Consider the following 21,318-nt stretch of genomic DNA (forward strand, 5'->3'; position numbering starts at 1 on the left):
GGTGGTGGCATGACCGAGTGCCAAATGGAAAAGACTGGGGGGTTGTGGGGCATATGGTTGGGCATCAGGAGACCTTCATAACAGGCAGCAGTACATGTATGTGCATTGGTATGCGAGAGTGAAAGCATGAGAGGGGATGTTTTGTGTGTGTGTGTGTGTAAAATCGCTGCCACGCTCTGTTGTGCCACTAGGTGATGGCATTTTCATTTGAATGAACAGTTGTTTGAATGTCATCTCAAACCACGGACACAAACAAAATAATAGAAGTCAATGCAAAAACAGACCCCAGTTTGACAGAATAGAATATATTTGTTCTAAAATATGTACATAGGCTCTAGATTTGTTTCAAGGTGATCAACGACACAAGACAAATAACGTGAAAGAAACCGATCCTGTAGGTTCTTGATCAGTTCCAATCAAATGTACACTCCAACCCAATGCTTTTAAATACAGGGGAGTTTGCATGGTTTTATATTCTAGACATTTTCTTTTGGAAACCAGGACGATGAATAAGTGTACACTTGGGACTGGAGAGTGGACAATCGTGAAGGGACGGCCTGTCAGAGCTTATAGTTTGCAGTGCTACTGTACCACTCTCTCTTCTGCACTGGAAGACCAGCTTATCACCAGACCAGCACCTCCATTCACCAGACCAGCACATCACCAGACCAGCACCTCCATTCACCAGACCAGGTCCTCCATTCACCAGACTGTACTGTGGGCTGACTGCTAGGTGCTAGGTTTCATGTTCTATGGAAAGCAAATTATAGGGAACTGTTTAGCACCAGGTTTTCACTCCAAAATGAGTCAGTGGGCCATCTTCAAACTAATGGCCAAATCCTGACCTGAGAGCTCACTGTGCGTGAATGTCTTGTGTGTTTGTATGTGTGTGTGTGTGTATGGATCTCAAGTTAGGATTTGGTCATTTGTTAACCTGAACCCCACCCCCTAAAAATACTCAATGTAGAACACACACTTAAATGACAATGTCCACACAAGTACTCTTAGCTCATGTACAAAAAATCAATACAAAAATCACATGTGCAAACATGACAAACCTTTTAAACAAGACAACTTGAAATCATGAACTACAACGAACAAAAATTGAAATGTGTAATGGATTGAGATCCATTTGTGGGAGAGAGAAATAACTTAGGAGGGAGAAACATACTGCATTTGTCCTTCTTTACACCAGCATAAGTGAAACTTTGTGCAAGCATTGCGAACCATATAAAATCTACTAACCCTGTAGCAGGCACTTGATGACAAACCATTACATCAAATAGCTTTGTTGGATAAGAATAAATTACAAGGTATCTTTCCTCCTTCATATCATTAAGACGGTGCAGGAATTTCATAAGACTGTAGAAAACAAAACAGAGAAAGCCCTATTCAGAGCACTGGAAAGCTTCCAATAGAAATGCAGATAGGGATCCATTTATCCTGAAGGGCAAATTATATTTACATACATTTTAATATAATCTCTCACAATCATTTAGAAAAAATCCTAATTTACAAATATGTTGAAGTATCAAAATGAAGGCTTATTATAGTGCACTAGGACAGTAGTTTAGATTATGAACAAATTATGATTCATTCTAGAAACAGTATTGTCAGGAAGAAAAGGCTGGATGGAAGCACATTTGTTTACACTTATCTGTGCAAATTAGGTGCAAATTCATACCAACCAACAAGAAAAAGAACCATTCACGTCCTCTGCGAACACTCCCACCAACTGTACCCTTACACACAGACTGGCAAGTCTGGAACACAATAAATAAGATAAATACATTTGGATTTAATTTATCTACCCTTAACATAAATAATTTAGAGAGAAAAATGTCCTACTGTTGATTAAACCCCCAACATTCCCTTGAATATCTGTCACAGTGCACATTTCTGATCAATCAGTCAATCATGAATTAGAACAGATCATTCAGTTGGTCTGACTATAATACCCAAAGGCCTAATAATCAGCTTCAGTCCATTCACACCCAGTATGGTTTTGATCCTCTGATTTGAAAGGCAACCTTATAAAGAACGCTTTTTTCAGTCAACACACTTGTGAGAGAAACGTGACCACATTCGCCTGAAACGCAGAATTAAAACAGCGCAGGCTACAGTAATGGAGTGTTGTGGGAGTATTGAATAATACTGGAATCTGCAGGACTCTTTCTAGCCACTAGAGGCCGCCTAAAGAGAAGAGTGCACAAATACAAGAGATTCTCTCAATCCAATCAACACTCACTTTAAGAGGTCTAAACTTCGCAGTTGGTGTGTGTGTCTATACATTTGCAGAAATGGAGCTGAGACTGAACATTCAATGGCAAATAATGAATGGAAGAATGAGATAACCGCCAAAAACGATTATTAACCAAATTAATTGAACTGCAAGGAAACCTTCAAAAGTATGTTTGGTAAACTGAATCGTTTTGATTCAAAGACGTTTTGCCACTTTGGAGTGTCACACTCCCCTCCACACACACTTTACTTTTCAGAAAGGCAGCAGGAGTGTGTGTGTGTGTATGTGTGTGTGTGTGTGTGTGTGTACGTGTCTACATGAGTCCACAGCAGGGTTCCTTGGTGGTGTTGGTGTCCTCCTCCTCTGGGGCTCTGAGTTTGAGCAGGGGAGGTTCTCCACTAGCTGGGGTGAAGTATATCGCGCTGGGGCTCGACACCTCCTCGGTGCTGGGTGGCTCCTGGGGGGCTGGGGGGGTCACTTCTGGCAGAGGCGGAACAGGGGGCTTGTCCTCCGAGGGAGGGGGTAGTGGTGGAGGGGGAGCCGGGTGCTTGTGAAGCTTGGCCGCCGCCCGCTGGCGTTTCAGTTCCGCTAGAGTGTGGTGGGACTTCTCCCTGGTCATGCTGTCTGCGCCCTCCCCCTCCCCGGAGGCGGGGCTGAGCTGGTAGGAGGCGCTGCGGTCCATGCAGCCCCCGCCGACCCACAGCTCCCCGGGGACAGAGGCGGACAGAGCCAGGGGGGTGCCGCCGTTCCCCAGGCTCGACTTCCTATCCGTGACTTCCAGCGCCGCCAAGCCTCCGGCACCCGCAGCCTATGAGGAAGAAAGAAACTCAACACGAGAATACTCTCATCTAAACTCAACTCGTGCCTTAGTTTCAGTAATGTACTGTATTGTAATATACTGGATTTTAGAATCTTTGTATATTTCTTTGCACTGTATATCTTTGTATATTTCTTTTGCCAAAAAACAACCTTTGTACATTTGGCATACTATATACTGTTCATTAGGGGCCAGGCAGCATAGCTGCCAGAACCCTATAGTATTTGTCAATATTATTATTCTCCATCTCCCACTGAAGTCTGACTTCCCGTGGACAAAAAAACTTTGCACATACTGTAGCTCCAGTCCTATACCCAAAGTCCTCAACCTGCATTGTAGGTCAATAAACTTGAAGGTGGCGCTACAGCAACAGTCTAAAGTTTAAAAGTAAAAAAAAATCATAACAAATCCGCCATAGGTGCTATCACTGTAAAACCACCACGTGAACGTAGTCCCAACTGAGTCAAAACTTTCATACGCTCTGACCTTGCAGGAATTTTGAAGTCCATCACTCTGATTTTTTCATAAACTGTAAAACCTATCAAACTTATATCCTCCCACATTTTTTGTTCAATTGACACCAAAATTGATATACTGTATCTTCAGACTGTCCTTACCAAACGATCCTCACAGATTTTTGAAATATGAAAAACTGAGCCCACAGCGCATCAAAAAGTTTCTGTTAAGTTCTGTATACAGTTCCTATGAATTCTCGCCAAATCAATGTCGGATCATCCTCATAAAAAGTGACAACATTGGCAACATATCCAAGATGTAGTGTGATTTTCTTTTCAGAATTTTATGTCAAAAAATGAAAGAAAATTTGTACAGTATTCTGAATTATACCCTCAAACGGTCAATGGAAAATAACATATCTAAACCTAACTCCTCCCACATTTTTTTTCCCCAATTGCAACCAAAATGCACACACTGCATCATCAGACAGCCCACACCAAACGATCGAGACAGATTTTTGAAATATCAAAAACTGAGTGCATGATGCATCAAAATGTTTTACTATTAGCAATACTGTACATTTACTACAAATTCTTGCTCAATAAATGTTCAATGTTCATGAAAAATCAGGGCAAAATTGTCATGACATGGTAGATGTAGTGTGATTTTTTCAGAATTTTATCTCAAAAAATGATTTAAAAAAAAAATATGTTTAATTCTGTTCTCCATCCATCAATATATGATGCAACTTCTATTGTTATATCCTTTGTTTCAGTGTGTATACTTTAATCAACAAACATCTTTTCACGTGGGCTTTTACATATACCACACCTCTTATCATGCACCCTGGTGACTGGCTTGGTCAATTTGTGAAGCCAAACATAAGCTGTTGCTAATTAGCTCAGTGAGATAGAGGATGTTGGTGTCAGAGGATGTTGGTGTCAGAGGTTACAAGTTCAATCCTCAACTGATGCAAAATTAACATTGAAATGTCAACTTTCTTGTTGTCTTGCTATTCTCATGGTTTTTTGCTCCTAAACATGTCTGAAATTGCCTGGCCCCGGCTAATCGCTGCGTAGCAGCTTCAATTGACTTTTATTTTTTCTGCATTTTGTTTTAAATAAAATCTTACATTTCGTTTTATATGACCTTTTATGTTTCTTGCACTTTGTCTTGATGCTTTAATGTCTCTTGCCTAATAAACTTGCCTTGCCTCTTTTGTGCCTTATTGAACTACCTCTTTTTTTTGTACATTTCGGTGCCTATTTTGACTTTATGTTGTGTGTTTTATTAGGAGCTGGGAAGCTCAGCAGACAGTCCCCTCTTTTATTCATCACTATTCTGAATCTTCTTCTTCCAAGGAAGTCTGACTTCCCATGCATGAAAAATCACCAAACTTGCACATAGGTCCATCCCTATGCCAAAAACCTCAACTGGCATTGTGGGCCAATAGTCCTGATGGTGGTGCTACACCAACCGTCTAAAGTTTAAAACTTTAAAAATCATAACAAATCAGCCGTACGTGTACACTTTGCAACCACCACCAAAACGTATGCCAATGTCAGTAGAAATGTCCATATGCTTTGAGCTGGCAGGAATTATGAAGTCCATCACTCTGTTTTTCTCAAAAACTGTAAAACCTATCAAACCCTTTTCCTCACACGTTTTGGTCAATTGACCCCAATTGCTACACTACATCCCCACTGTCCTCCACAAATTAACTTTATGAAATATCAAAAACAGAGCCCACAGCGCATGAAAATGTTTGACTGTAAACAGTACTGTATGCAGCTACTGCAAATTCTCACTCAATAAATCTCTGATGTTCATGAAAGAAAATGACATGGTAGATGCAGTGTGGAATTTCTCTCACTGCAAAATGCCCGGCCCCGACCCAGTGCTGCGCAACAGCTATCATTTATCCTCTGTCTGTCTGTCTCTCTAGCTGAATCCCAAATCGCGCACTTAGGCGAAAGTGCAGAGCACTCGCGGCCTTGTGGCCTTACATGCGCGTTCCCGCTAAGTCCACAAGGGCTCAGGGTAGTCCCAAAACGGAATTGCTAAGTCCACAAGTGCACCACTGCCGCCATTTTGCGCACTTTAACCGCACTTACCTTACCTTAAAGCTTTGATTGATTGATTGATTGATTGACTTACCAAAAGTCCGCAATTTCGCGGACTTAGGAGCAGAAAATACCCAGTCCACCGTGTCTCATGTGACACAGTGCATCCGAGTCATGATCCGAGTGCATCACACATAAATAATGACATTTGCCGATAACACAACATTGATCTTGAAATCCACATGCTGCAAACATATCCCACCCAACATAATTTTAAAACAGACGTCAGTCGGTCAATTTGCAGAGCCGAGCAGAGAGCTGAGGAGCGTGTCAGAGCAGCCTCTGCCTCGGAGGGACGCAGCAGCCAATGAAAACAAAGTGGGAGGGGCATTGAGCTAAACTGGTTTGGGAATCGTTGGCGCGCAGCTGGAAGTGCTGTCCCATTTAATTCACGGCCCTGCACCCTCTAGCCCTTCCAGCTGACGTCATTTAAGTGCTCAGGCCTCAGGCCGCAAGTGCGAGGGGCCGCAAGGGTGGTTTGCGCACTCAGATTGGGATTCAGCTTCTGTCTGTCTCTCTGTCTGTCTCTCTGTCTGTCTGCCTTATGGCTGCTGTGACAGTAAAGTAGTAAGCACACTACTAGATCCGGAAACTGGCATCCGCCCTGGGTTTTTTGCAGGGGGCTTGTGTTGTGTTATGTTATGTTAGGTCGTCACACCCCGCGTTAGCCCCTCACCATGACGGCGTGCTGGTGGAGCTCGTTGTCCGTCTGCCTGTCCTCGTCCTCGTCCTGGGGCTCTGGCTGACGGCCTCTCTCCTGCCACACCATGGCCTCCTTGTGGTGCTCCCTCCGGTAGAGGCTGGAGCGCTCGTTGACGCTCACGCGGCGCACCACCTTCCTGCGCCACAGACGGACAGACAGAGAGATGGAGAGGGTATACGGAGCGGAAAGAGAGCCCTATCCATTCCGGAAGGAAGCTCGGCGACTTCTCTTGATACTTTTAATGCCTTTATCTTTAGGCCAGTACAGAAAGCCCCTGTGCCTGCATCCAAGCCGAAATCCTTTTGTGTTTGCGGATCTAAGTTCATTGACTAGGTGTGTGCAAAATGGTGAACGCTCCACCTAGCTTAGCCTTCCAGTCACCCTATAACGCTCTGCAGGGAGGTCACTTATTGTATTTTATTGTATTATATTGCACTGTATTTTAGATTGCTATTATTGCACTTTGCCTTCAGCACTAGATTATGCTCTTAGTCACTTGTTTTAGAAAGAAGATGCACTTGTGAGTTCTGGCAAGTAGTAGTACATTGGCTTTTCCTACGTTAAATGCAATTATTGTTAGTCGCTTTGGATAAAAGTGTCTGCTAAATGACTGTAGTGTAATGTAATGTGATGCAGGGAGGTCACGGTGAGGCAGTGTTAAAGTAATGCCTCGGTGAATAGACGGTGAATGCCTGAATACCGAGTAACACCGGTAACACCCACAACCATGACAAGCCTAAAGCTTCCTATACCCTCACCGGCTCTACCTGTGGTGCTTTGATCAATTCAGATGCAGCTACTGGCCTCCTTCTCCCTTCCTCCCCTCTCCCTCCTTCTCCCCTCCCTCCCTCCTTCTCCCCTCCCTCCCTCCCTCCCTCCTTCTCCCCTCTCTCCCTCCTTCTCCCTCCCTCCCTCCTTCTCCCTTCCCTCACTCCTTCTCCCCTCCCTCCCTCCCTCCTTCTCCCACCCTCCTACTCCCCCCCCTCACCCTCGGCTGCTGGTGCTGGAAGCTCGTCTCTGCAGGGTGCCCTTGTGTCGGTCCCGGCTCTTCATGATGGCGTCGTGCTTGTGTTTCAACTCCATCAGCTTGGCTCTCACGTCCTCATCCACACACACATCTGGCACAACATACACACACACAAATTTTTTCAGACAGTTTATAAAGGTTGGAATACATTGACATGTACTGTCTCAGTCTGTAATCTCCGGTCTCTGTGACCGAGGGAGGGTTAGGTTACCCAGACGCACCCAGTGGCGTCTCGTCCAGCGCCGTCTTGGTGTCGAGGCTGGCCCCGTGGGCCACCAGGAGCTCCACCATCTGAATCTGGTGAAAACGATGGACACAACACACCGGTCAGATAGGCTGTATCTCACCATGGTAAACTGTATCTCAAACTTAGCATGATGGCTAGGCTGACGGTCAGTCACGCATAACTCTTGCACTCCCTGAAACCAGTAAACAAGTCGGGGGCAGCTGTGGTTCATTGGTAGAGCAGGTCGTCCAATGATCGTAGGGTCGGCGGTTCAAATCCTGCCTCCTCCTGTCCACATGTCGAACCCCAAATTGCTCCCAATGAGCAGGCTAGCACTTTGCAAGGCAGCTGCCGCCATTGGTGTGTACGTGTATGGGTGAAGGAGGCCATTGTAAAGCACTTTGGATAAAAGCGCTATATAAAAGTGCAATCTAGTTACCATTTAAATAAGAACGACCTAGGGTGTTGTGAGAGTTCATTCTCTCAACACCAGATCCATGAGAGTTCTTTCGCTGATACACTATGTAAGCTACGCTAAAACGTTACTGCATGCTGCAGATCTCTATGGGTCTGGGACACTTCATGCAAAAATCTGGTGCCCAAATCCTGGCAATTCATGGGTTTCGCAGGAATGCCTGCGACACCAATCAGTAACGACCTTCGCGATCAGGTGTTCCCACCCATATATTTGCCCCGCCCATCTAACCTGGGCTAGCATCTCTCATTTGCTGCTATGACCTGTCACTCTTTCAATTTTGAAACAAAGGATATAACAATAGAAGTTGCATCATATATTGATGGTATGCCCTTCGCAGTGGTTGGTGCTTCACTGCGGCTACTGTGCATGTACGCTGAGTGGTGTAAACAGCCAAATGGGCCGAGGAAACGGCGCAGTACCGACCTGTCCCCAGTAGGTGGCGGCGTGCAGCGGCGTCCAGCCATCAGCGTCCTTCAGCTCCACCTCCGCCCTATGCTCCAGCAACAGCTCCCCCACAGACACGTAGCCGTTGGCCGCCGCAATGTGGAGCTGGAAACACACACCCACACACACACACACAGGAGGTTATATGGTTAGCCTGCATTTTCTGGAACGCCAGGGACTAATTAAAACATCCACCAGCTTAAGGGTTTTAATCCTTGACTTGCTCTGCATAACTTCAGATAACAGAGGAGGCTGTGTCCAAATGTATGAAAGTTCCATTGTGAAGCGAGATCTACAAATACCAGGCAGCAAATGTGTTTCAGGTGTATGGTGAGCATGCGGGAGGTCGGTTCAGTTCCAGGTCAGGGAAGTGTTTGACCGCCAGCCGGACCCCGGGGTGTTCAGAGTCTCACCAGCGTGGCTCCGTGGTCGTCGGGGGCGTTGGCGTCCGCCCCGCTCTCCACCAGCGATCGCACGGCCGTCAGCATCTCCAGCTCTTTAGCCCCCCGGACCTCGTAGATACGCTCCTGAGTTATACCTGCTCTCGCACACACACACACACACACGCATGCACACACAGACAAACACACACACACACACACACACACACACGCACACACACAGACGCCTTAATTGAGCAAACAGGCTGGATAGCTATGCCTATACCTTCACAATGACTATTATAATAGTTTTCAAAGTTTCAGTCATGACAGGCCAATTAGATATGACACCTCACGCTCAGCACTGCAACTGGGTCGATGTGGAGATTGGTTATTAGTATGTAGTGGTGAAGTATGTTCAGAGTATGTGAGTGATAATGCATGTTCAGAGTATTTAGTGGTGAAGTATGTTCAGAGTATGTGAGTGGTGAAGTATGTTCAGAGTATTGAGAAGTAAAGCATGTTCAGAGTATGTGAGTGGTGAAGTATGTTCAGAGTATTGAGAAGTAAAGCATGTTCAGAGTATGTGAGTGATAATGTATGTTCAGAGTATTTAGTGGTGAAGTATATTCAGAGTAATAACACGGTGAAGAGAGGTGTGTACTGACCCTGCTCTGCCATGACCATCTCTAGAAGCTCCAGCGTGGCCTCGTCCTCACAGATGTCATAGGGCATGTTCCCGTCCGCGTTGACTACCAGGAGGTCAGCTCCACTGGACACACACACACACACACACGGACGGACACAGAAACATACACACACAAGGAGGCTACGTAAGACAATGGTTCTCAACCTTTTTTGAGCTCTGGACCCCTGGAATATTTTTAAAAATCCCGAAGAACCCCCAACCCCTAGCCAGGGTCCAGACTTTCAAATACACCCACTCCACCAAAGTTGACTGATTCTTGAAGATTTCAACAGAGTGTAACAAGCTGACATTCTTCCACATCACCTCCCCACAACAATATATATTATTACTGATATCAGGCTACCCCACACCACCTCCCCACAACAATATATATTATTACTGATATCAGGCTACCCCACACCACCTCCCCACAACAATATATATTATTACTGATATCAGGCTACCCCACACCACCTCCCCACAACAATATATATTATTACTGATATCAGGCTACCCCACACCACCTCCCCACAACAATATATATTATTACTGATATCAGGCTACCCCACACCACCTCCCCACAACAATATATATTATTACTGATATCAGGCTACCCCACACCACCTCCCCACAACAATATATATTATTACTGATATCAGGCTACCCCACACCACCTCCCCACAACAATATATATTATTTAGTAGCATGACTGCCGCTATGGACGAGCCTTCGGGGGCCTGGTCAACCACAAAAGTTCTAGTGCCCCTCCACTGGCGCCCATAGTTTCATTAATTAATTAACATTAATTATTTTTGTTATTAATCATAGTCTTTTTCTGTTAAATTAAAAATACTAACATTAGATTCCTTATAAATGAAGACATTAAGAAACAATGGTGTGTTTTTTGTTTGACGGCCGCCGTACTGAAAGGAGTTACGGAGGAAGTTACGCCAATGTAGCGGTTACCGTAAGTGTGAATTCAGATGGGAATCAAGCTGAGCTGTGCACTCCAGGCCATGCTGACTGTCATCACAGCTTATAGGCTCTACTCTTGCCCTAACTGTGAGGACATCTACGACAACGTGAAAACTCCTTTTCAACACTTAGAAACGTTTTCTCCGGGCATCAGCATAATATGTTGAACAAACATAAGTTTAACATAGCCTACAGTGCTATCAGTCAAAGGGGGAAGGAGACAGCTCAGTATAATTAGTAAAAACACAAATACAATAGCATATTTTATTATAAAAAATAGTTAATAATAATTGTGCCCCCTCATGCAGTTCATATGCCCCCCCCCCTTAAGACGGACCCTAGGGATAAGTCATTTCTATTGTATTCATATTTAATATTAATGATCTTAACATAGGCCAGTTTCAAGCTTTTTTTCCCACACAATTTTTTGCACCACAAAAAGTAGAAATTGTACACATGGCTGGCTTCTATGACACTTCCTTTGCTATCTGTTTGAATCTTTTGTGGACCGTTATGTTTCAAGAATGAGTGAATGTGTGCGAAATAAACATAGCCTATTAGTTCATTTTAAAACAGTATTATTTTTTGTTAAATACGATGGGCTTATACAATATTGTTTAAACATATTTTGATACATTTAACAAAAATACCATAAAAAAATATTTTCAACACTTTCCCCAAGGACTCCCTGTAATTATGCCAGAGACCACAGGGGGGGGCGGACCCCTGGTCGAGAGACTGATGTAAGACATCCCCTCTCTGCATCATTATCATCACCAGTCATATGCTGGCACTTGCTTGATATGTATTGATATTCTCCTTCATTCCTGTGAATATATAATGTGTAGAATATATAATGAGTAGGCGGTAGGAAGTGGAAACTCACAACTGCACCAGCAGCTGCACCAGCCCCGTGTGTCCACAGGTGGCAGCAGCGTGCAGCGGCGTCCACAGTTCGCTGTCGCAGGCGTTTACGCTGGCTCCCGCGTCCAGCAGGCACTGGGCCATATCTACAAAGTCGTCGATGCAACACTGTAGAGAGGTTGCAAACATAAACACACACACACACATATATATATAAAACACACACACACACACACACAAGATTAAAACTTACACATCACTACCTCAAGTTTGAATGCTCATTGAATTTGCCTACATGTCCCAGCCCTTTGCATATTACTTTTTCAAGGGGGAAGAATAACATGCTTATAAAGAAAGCACTGTGCTCTAGTGCAGTTTGTTTGTTTGTGCGTGTGTGTGTGTAGTCAGGAGCTACGTCTTGCTGGCTTATTAAAGAGAGCAGTGTCTCAACGTGGTGGCGTGGTGTTCGAAGGCCCTCCTTAACACAACACAGCAGCAGTCAGTGCTGTGAACAGGGGGGCCTGCTTAATATTCCCTCCTCAACTGTCTAGGAACCAAAGCGTGCGCCATGGTCCGAAATCTACACTCAGGCTCCCCACCAGACCATGTGAGAGCCCGCCACAGTGTTTAGGCTGGAGTCAGACACAACACAGACAAACAGAGCTGAAGAGTGCCCAGAGCCGCCGCCACACAAAACAAACACCCACAGTGATTTCTGGGGATGTGTTGCAGCTCGCGGCTGTAAGATGTAACAGTGTGTGTGTGTGTGTGTGTGTACCTGGTGTAGGGCAGTGAGTCCATCCTCGTTGTACAGATCTGGACTGACCCCATTGTTCAGTATCACCCTCACTGCAAAGACATCCATTCGGCACATGGCAGCCATTAGTGACGGGCGATGAGCCAAGTTATCAACAGTTTATCATGTTAACATTCAACGCTTACCATTTTACAGCATCCCCATCAGTTACGGCTATAATTAGCCATAATCCTCGGCCAACATTAACACCATTGAAAATAAATGCTTTATCTGATCAGCTTGAAAGTATGACGTGGGCTGTTCTGCATCAAATATGCATGAATCACTTCCTCTGTAACTTGGGTTTATAAATAAAGCACTGGTCCTCTGCTGCGCTGCTGTGAAACTGCCCAGGCTCGAGGGAGTCTGGCTAAAAAAAGGATCCAGAGTTGTACTGTGTTCTGGTTCCTGTTAGAGGATATTATACCAATGTGAATACACAGTGAAAATGACTGCTTACAGTATAATGATGAGCAAATCTAGGCAGACGTTTTCTCCCATGTCGTCTCAAGTGGGCTTTCATAACCCACAGGTGTTTGTGTGTGTGTGTGTGTGTGTGTTTACTGTGTATAATGTCTGTTAAGTCATTGTGTGAATGTGTGTATGGGTATGTGTGTGTATATATGTGTGTGCGTGCGTATGTGTGTATATGTGTATGTGTGTGCATGCATGTGTACTGAATGTGTATGTATGTGTGTGTGTGTGTGTGTGTGTGCATGTATACTGTATGTGTATGTGTGTGTATATGTGTGTGTGTGTGTGTATATGTGTGTGTGTGTGTATGTGTGTATACGTGTGTGTGTGCGTGCATGTATACTGTATGTGTATGTATGTGTGTGTGTGCGCGCGTGTGTGTGTGTATATATGTGTGTGCGTCCTCTCACCCTCCTCCAGGTCGTTGCGGGCCGCGGCCTCCAGCAGGGTGACGTTGTTGGGGAAGACGACCCGGCGCGTGTGCCCCTTCCTCCCGGCCCCCCTGGCCGGCGCCCGCGCCGCCTCCTTCTCCATCTGCGCCCAGCCCTTCAGCTGCTGCGTGCGCCGCTTCTGGGCGTGCTTGACGCGCTCCGCCGCGCTCAGGCGCCCCACAGTGGCCATCTCTGCCAGCAGCTCGCCGTGTTCCGCCATTCCTCTCCCCCTCTGCCGCCGCCGCCGCCGCCCCCACGCGGACCCTCCCGACCCGCCCGCGCCCTCGTTTCAGCCCCGAGTCACTTCCTGGTTTTTCTTCCCCGCCGGACTATTCAAGCCGATTAAAACGTCTGACATCCAAAAAAAAAATAACACGCAGGTGAGCTCTATCAGTGGAGGGTCAGGTGGCAGATATCTCCATGGTTATTAAGTCCGCGCAGCTGGTGTTTCCATGATGAGTCAATGTCTGTTTCCCATCCTTAATGGGGTTGGTGCTTTTGTAGCTTCCGCCAGTGAAGAACGGCAATGGGGATTACACGCCTACCGCTGATTAATCTACAGCTTTATCACGGAAAGATAATCACCCGGGAAACATGTCCAAAACAGAGCCGTGACTTGTGTACCATCTCGGTTCTTCCATCCATGGCAGCGCTGTGTGGGCTGAGCCTATCCCCCCACAGAGAGACACTAGTTCTCCTCTCTCTGGGTCGTCGCCGGCTCGTCTTCCGGACCCTGTTGGTCTCTCTCCCCTGGAGATGTATCCTTCAAAGGAATCCTTGGATGGCAATCCATGTTAGGAGGTTTGTCTGGAGAGTTAGAACTCAGGTGATAAGAGGAAGCAGGTCAGTGGAAAGTTAGATTGGATTGTCAGACTGGAGGTGAGAGGAAAGAAATACGTTTTAAGATATCAGGTTTAAAAAGCATTCAATAGAGACGTTATTGCAAAGAGCCAAGTTGGGACGGTATAGTGGCAGGACCAGTCTTGGGGCAGGGATATTTTCAGGCAGTTTCTCATTGCTCTCTGGTATGAGGGCGTCACATCTTATTGGGCTTCGGGAAACCAAGATGGGAGGAGCCAGGCGCTGAGTACACACAACATTCTCCACCTCAGACACCTGTGGTAAGAGAGAGACAGAGAGATAGAGGGAGGGAGAGAGAGAGAGAGAGAGAGAGAGGGAGGGAGAGAGAGAGAGAGAGAGAGAGAGAGAGAGGGAGAGAGAGTGAGGGAGAGAGGGAGAGAGAGAGGGGAGAGAGAGAGAGGGAGAGAGAGAAAGGGAGAGACAGAGAGAGAGAAAGAGAGAGAGAGGGAGACAGAGAGAGGAAGACAGAGAGGGAGAGAGACAGAGAGAGGGAGAGAGACAGAGAGAGGGAGAGAGACAGAGGGAGAGAGGGAGACAGAGAGAGAGAGAGGGAGAGGGAGAGAGACAGAGAGAGGGAGGAGCAGAGAAAGAGAGCAGGAGAGAGTAGACTATTTAGCGGCGGAGAGAGGCGGAGTGCAGTGTTACAGTAATGTGCACAGCCTGCTCTCCTAATCCTGTTATCTTTAACCCCTTGAGCTCCTTCTCCCACTCCCCCTCCCGGGGGAAACTGGAGACCAGGACGCCTTTCATGAATGATTGACACACCCACCCAGCCGGCAGCGCGGCACACGGAGCAGATATCCGGGCGGCAGCGCTAGGCGAGGGAGGGGATAGCGTGCGTGCACGGGAAGCCGCCGGTCACGATCGTGGCGCGGCGTTTGTGCGCTAAGCTAAGCGCTAGCCGCAGCACCCTCCTCTGTCACCAAGCCCCCCCCCCCCCACACCCCCTCTCACCCCTAGGTTCAGCCAGCCAGACTACACCTCGCACGCTCAGCTCTTTCCAGGCCCCTCATCCATTATTTAGGGCCAGGCCCTGTGAGCGCTGAGAGGAAGGTCAGTGAGACGCGGCAGCACTCAGAGAGATAGCAGAGGGGGAGAGAGCAGCGCGGCACGGGGAGGCCCAGGACTAGAGCAGAGCAGAAGAGAGACGACCCCCATGATGAGATGTAGCCTGACTAGAGAGGAGGCTGGGCCTGGATGAAGATACGATGGTAAACCTTTGAGTTACATCAATCTGGACAATATGGATGCTAAAAGCACGTTGTGACTGAATTAGGCCTACCTCGCCTATGCCGAGAGCTAGGGTTCCCTTGGTTTCAATGGGCCCGTTTCAGACTCCTGTCACAACTATGGCTTCAGAAGACTATATTTAGGACAACCTTTCCTTCGTCTGTACCCACAATGTAAGGTTTTCCTCAGATTCAGACTTAGTTTGGCCTTGGTAATTAACTAGCTCAGAGGCTCCTAAAGTGGGACTCACATGGAAAAGCCAGATACGCAGGCATAGCCTCCTAGAGAAATGAATGATTATGTGGCCAGTGACCGGCTAGACAAATAACTGTGTGAGCCAGCCACGCCTTGATCATAGCTGGACTGTCCTCAACCTAGTTACCTTTCTGGAAACCAGACATTCACAGAGACGCCACTCTGGCTTCCCACTACAAATTCCCCATAGACCAGCCAACAACACGCTCACAGAGACACAGCCGATACAGGCTAATGCTATTCGAAAAAAAAACTAATCTCACTGTTCCAAAGAATAGGCTATAATCAGCGAGCAAGACGCCCAAATTCCATGTGCAGAACTGGGTAGCTTTCATTCTCCAAGGCCTCATGTTCCACCACGGTGAACCAGAAAAAGAGGCGAACGAGGTTTAGACAGTTAAGGAGATTTAGAGGGAGAGAAGAAGGGGGGGGGGGCTTTCACCCACAATGCATCTAGGAACTTCCCGGTCGGATCAAAGGGGAGGAGGGAACCTGCGGTGGCTACAAACACCTGTTAATGTCGGGTCGGCTGAGCCTACCTCAAAACCAGTGCAACGCTAGGCCTAAATACTGTTCTCCTTTCCGCGTTGGCAGGTGGCTGAAGCCCAGTGCAGACGCGTGGGTGCAGGGGGAGTGGGAGTGTGTGTGTGTGTGTGTGTGTGTGTGCGTGCTGAATCGCAGGTCAGTGGTCATGAAAACCGGTTTACTGGGTTTGCGCTCCCTCTTTCTGAACAGCGTTGACAGACAGGATAATGGCTCAGTCAGGCCTCTCTCAGGCTATGCCTCGGGCCTTTTTCTGCCAGGCGTGGCTTCGGTGTGTCGGGCTTAATTACCTGCATTATAACCATCACCAGCTACCATCATCCTCTCGGAAGATCAAGGTGTCCATGTGTGTGTGAAGGAGGCACAACTGCAATTGTGGAAGCATTAGCTCATTTTAAATGACGACCTACACTGCACATCCCATCCCATCCCCTCCCTCCCTCCCTCCCTCCCTCCCTCCATTCATCCATCCGTTTCACGCAGTAGCCTAAAGCTCTCAGGAGCGGAACCGGAGTCACTATGGAGACGAACGTCATCACCAGGAAGAACCCATCACCACGCCTACACGTGGTTGTACGGAGACTATGAATCCACATGATCATAACTGTTGAGGCTAAATGACTATGGATTTCATAAAATGGCTCCTCTTGATGAGCGGGTGTCCAAGCCAACAGACTCTCATCAGGTCTTGAGATGATGTTAGCCTTACTTTATGATGGGTACTATCTAGATCTGCCTATAGTACACATCTAACCCCTTCTTGGCAGTCTCTTCATAAGCCATCTGCATGCTGATAGTCCTATAAGCTAGGCTCCGTTACACAACGCACGATAAAATCATAGGTTTCTGCTCTAGAGACAGGAAACTAAGAGGCACCTACGGCTGAACTTTGACCATCTGTAAACACGAGAGAGAGAGAGAGAGAGAGAGAGAGAGAGAGAGAGAGAGAGAGAGAGAGAGGATAAAGAGGAGAGAGGGGGAGAGAGACTGACTCGACTTGACTTGCAAGGGCTTGTAACAAGCTTCTATTCTTGGAGGGTGGACTTTCCGTTGCCCGTGTGCTAGGGAACAAGAACAAGCACTGTGCCCCAACGCAAAGTGCACACATGCACGCATATGCATGCACCCACACACAAACACATACACACACTCTCTCTCTCTGCAATACCATACTCCACCCAGCAGCACCTGAGCCCCCCCGCCCGTTAAACTGACACTTGAGTTGAGTCTTACACAAGACTCTGTTTGAGTGAGGAGTGACGGGCTGGCTCTTTCCTAGCTATAAATAGATTCAAGAGTGTGGCAGGGAGGAGGCTGAGAAAATACATATTATTCAGGCCTAGCTAGCAGACCACCTACCCACTCACACACACACAAACAAACCAACCAACCAACAAACAAACACACACACACACTAGAGGCTACACTGTCATCAATTTCACCTTCAGAATGTTTGAACCTGGGTACTGTTTTCACACCTATTCCCCCTAGCCCTACCCCCCCCCCCTCCCCCATCACACCACCACCACCACTACCACCAAAAAGCTTGATAAGAATGTTGTACCAGGTTAATCACCTTAATAAAAGCACCGCTCGCAGCAACAAGGGTTAGTACACTGTCGTATGCCCACCTCCCTTGTTCTCTGTAAAGCGCATTGTGTTGCCTCTGGGTATGAAATGCGCTATACAAATAAAGCTTTGATTGATTGATTGATACGCTGGTTCAGGAACACTGGGACTCCAACCAACAAGTGTGTATCATGTGCGTGAGGCCCTCAGTCAACACTCTTCCCACCTGGTCGGCGTACTTTGATACTGGGTTTAGAATGATTGGTGCTGTTAACAGCTGACCTGTGTCAATGACTCATTGAGTTATGACTACGCACGAAACGGCTGCCCCTGCTGTGGAACATATCACTCCACTGCTCTCTCTCTCCCCATTTATGAATACTCAACAGCAGCACTCAAACATTCAGCAACTGTTTGGTCTGGTTCAGTCCTGATGTGAAAAGTGGCGTGATGCGGGAAACGTGGATGTTGTTGCGTTAAATCGAAATTTAAAATAAGATGCAAGTCTAAAGGTTTACAAACAGAAAATGCTGTTGTGAGGGTGGGCCCGATGGCTGTAATAGGCTGGCATTTTTTCGTCCGTAGCTGTTGACAGTAAAAGCCTCTAGCATCCTCTTTAGCCTACTTGGGCATTCCTGTCCCCTGACAAAAGAGGGTGATTCCAACCCGGGCTTTTCTCAGAGCTGAGAACGCTGAAGTCGACCACGAACACTGAGTCACGGCGTTCTGCGGCCGGTCCAGCTTTGAACCGAGTCGACCAGCGGCCTATTATAGTGCCCCTTTGTCTTCCACAGCTTTAAGTACGGTTTAGCGGCAATTAAGACACAAAGCTGTAAAAAGAGAGAGAGGGAGGGAGGGAGGGAGAGAGAGGGAGAGAGAGAGATAGAGAGAGACGAGGTGAAGGAGAGGTGGCTGCCTTAAGTCCGGTCATGTGTGGGTTGAGCTGTGGCCTTGAACCCACACTGAGCAATTGCCGTGGCAGCAGAGAGAACGAGAGAGAGGAGGAGAAAAGAGAGGGAGACGGAGGAGAGGAAGTGAGATGGCAGGAGGACGTGGGGGGGGGGATGGGAGGACGGGGGGGGGGGGAATGGGAGGACGGGGGGGGGGGGGGGGGGTGGGAGGACGTGCGGGGGGGGGGGGGAGGACGGGAGGAAGGACGGGGAGGAGACAGACTGTGTCAAACCAAGTGTTTCTACTCAGGAAGACAATTCTTGTCTCAGAAGGCGCACTCCCAGAAGGAACTGGAGAAGGAAATCCAAAAAAAACGTGTTCAGTGAGACTGCACGTTTCCGCTCAATGCTGTTTGAGTACACACGTTCCTACCCAACTGGTCAAACTAAACACAATGTTCATTCAGCCACGGGTTCAGGCAATTAATGTAGACTGACCTACATGGTAGGCCTAGAATCGAGTAGCAGCACATCAATCCCATGGTTGGACTTAGCATGTCCTTGCTGAACTTTCTATCAATGCTGCTTGTGTAAGGAATAAAGCATACGTCCTTTGAGAAGGAGTCATTGAGATTGGAGTTTGTTAACACAGGTACTCAGCAGAATCAGGAGGTGGAGTGAAGTGTGTGCCATGTCGCAATGTAGACCTGGTCTAGATACACACACGTGTATGCCTACGCAACATGTGTTGTTTGAGCTATTTGAAAAGAGTGTACACCCAAAATACCTAAGCTGCCATTCTTTGTTTGAATACACTAACATTCATCACTGTTTATACTATCAACAGTAACTTAAAAATAAAAATAAACACTACGGTACAGCCATAAGGGTACAAAGCAGGTCTTCCATTCACAGAAGCCTGCTGCCTATAGCACTGAATTGACAAGACCCCGATGCAAATAACATGTTACGAACCATGCATGGTTAAAATCTATTTAAAAGGATATTACTCTGGTCACATCACGTTTTGCTTTCTTCTTGGTACCTCATGAAAGAATTCATAAGAGTGCTCGTTTAAGTAGCAGTCTATAGAACGGCCTACAGGATACCTGCTGCATGTTTAGATAACTTCCATGTTCATCACCAGATGTGAAATGTAAATTAATTTACCAACATCGAATATCGCACTGCCTGTGGTGTATAATTTACATATACTTGACTGCCTTAAAACATAAATATCCAATATCGTAAAATATCCAACATGCCCGCGAGCAACCTACGTTGAAACGCGTGCCATGCCAATTAATGAGCTAGCATGTTAGCTAAGCTAACTAGGTAGCCAGGCAGCTCCGTTCACCTGTTGCGCGTAGCTAGTCAGCCTGGTAAAAAAAAAGTTATGCTTTGGGTGGCTAATATGTCGACTTTCAAATTAACTGTGCAATATAAGAAAGGTATAATACGACAGTTAAGTGTTCCTCTCACCTGTAGAGTTCGTTTGAGCTCTCTATACGCGTTGCTCTCTCTCTGAAACTAATCAGCTGAGCTGTTCGCTGTCACCGTCACCAAAGCCAGCCCTCGAGGGAAATGCTTCACCATAACAACCGCGGGCACTGCACATGAACACCGAAGGATGGGCCGCTAGAGGGCGACATTGTGCGCACAATTACTTGGAAGGCAAAAGATGGATAAGATATTTACATATATGCCTGTCGTATGTGATTGTCACAGGAGGCAATTGCATGAGCACTGCACAGGCATTATCATCTGGTACAACATACATACATACATACATACATACATACATACATACATACATACATACATACATACATACATACATGATAGATAGATAGATAGATAGATAGATAGATAGATAGATAGATAGATAGATAGATAGATAGATAGATAGATAGATAGATGCACATACATACATACATACATACATACATACATACATACATACATACATACATACATACATACATACATACATACATACATACATACATACATACATACATACATACATACACAACACCCAGGAACACACAGAGCAATAGCACAATAGCAGACTCTATAACAGTACTGTTATAGAGTCTGATCGCCACTGGCACAAAGGAGCACCTGAACTGCTCTGTTTTGCACCTGGGTGAGACGAGCCTGTCACTGAAGGTGCTCCCCATCTGCCACAGCTCATCATGGAGGAGATGAGAGGGGTTGTCCAGGGTTGACTTCAATTTGTCCCTCATCCTCCTCTCCACCACGGCCTCCAGGCTGTTCAGTTGTTGCCCCACGACAGAGCCGGCCTTCCTCGCCAGCTTGTTCAGTTTGTTTCGCCTCCCCAGCAGGCAACGGCAAAGAACAGCGTGTTGTTGGCTACCACAGACTGGTAGAACATCCACAGCAGCCTGCTACACACATCAAAGGACCTGAGCCTCCTGAGGAAGAACAGTCTGCTCTGTCCTTTCCTGTAGAGGGCCTCAGTGTTGCCAGTCCAGTCCAGTTTGTTGTTCAGGTGCACACCCAGGAACTTGTATGAGTCCACCATCTCAACTTCCTCCCCCTTGATGATAACAGGGGTTGGGGGTCTCTTGTTCCTTCTGAAGTCCACCACCAGCTCCTTGGTCTGGCTGATTGAGTTAGAGTTGGTTCTACTCAGACCTTTCAATAAATCTCCTGACCACGTCCCTGTACTCCTCCTCCTCGTCTGCCCTGATGCAGCCCACAACAGAGGAGTCGTCCGAGAACTTTTGGAGGTGGTGGTGGAGATGGTGGAGGCGGTGGTGGAGGTGGTGATGGAGATGGTGGAGGTGGTGGTGGAGGAGGTGGAGATGGTGGAGGCGGTG

The 21,318-nt window shown here is 46.9% G+C and overlaps 1 protein-coding gene across 1 annotated transcript; it reads right to left on the minus strand.

The window, feature by feature from the left end:
* Positions 1–775: 775 nt before the first annotated feature.
* Positions 776–13,359, minus strand: ppp1r16a (protein phosphatase 1, regulatory subunit 16A). Its single transcript, XM_084460748.1, has 10 exons — positions 13,104–13,359; positions 12,202–12,272; positions 11,446–11,591; positions 9,565–9,668; positions 8,930–9,054; positions 8,496–8,621; positions 7,590–7,665; positions 7,330–7,459; positions 6,315–6,477; positions 776–3,050 (listed from the first exon to the last, which is right to left on the minus strand). The coding sequence occupies exons 1-10, from the start codon at positions 13,342–13,344 to the stop codon at positions 2,556–2,558; spliced, it is 1,677 nt and encodes a 558-aa protein (XP_084316874.1). The 5' UTR covers positions 13,345–13,359; the 3' UTR covers positions 776–2,555.
* Positions 13,360–21,318: the final 7,959 nt, after the last annotated feature.

The sequence above is a fragment of the Borostomias antarcticus genome, assembly GCF_949987555.1.
Source record: "Borostomias antarcticus genome assembly, chromosome: 2".
Classification (NCBI taxonomy): Eukaryota; Metazoa; Chordata; class Actinopteri; order Stomiiformes; family Stomiidae; genus Borostomias; species Borostomias antarcticus.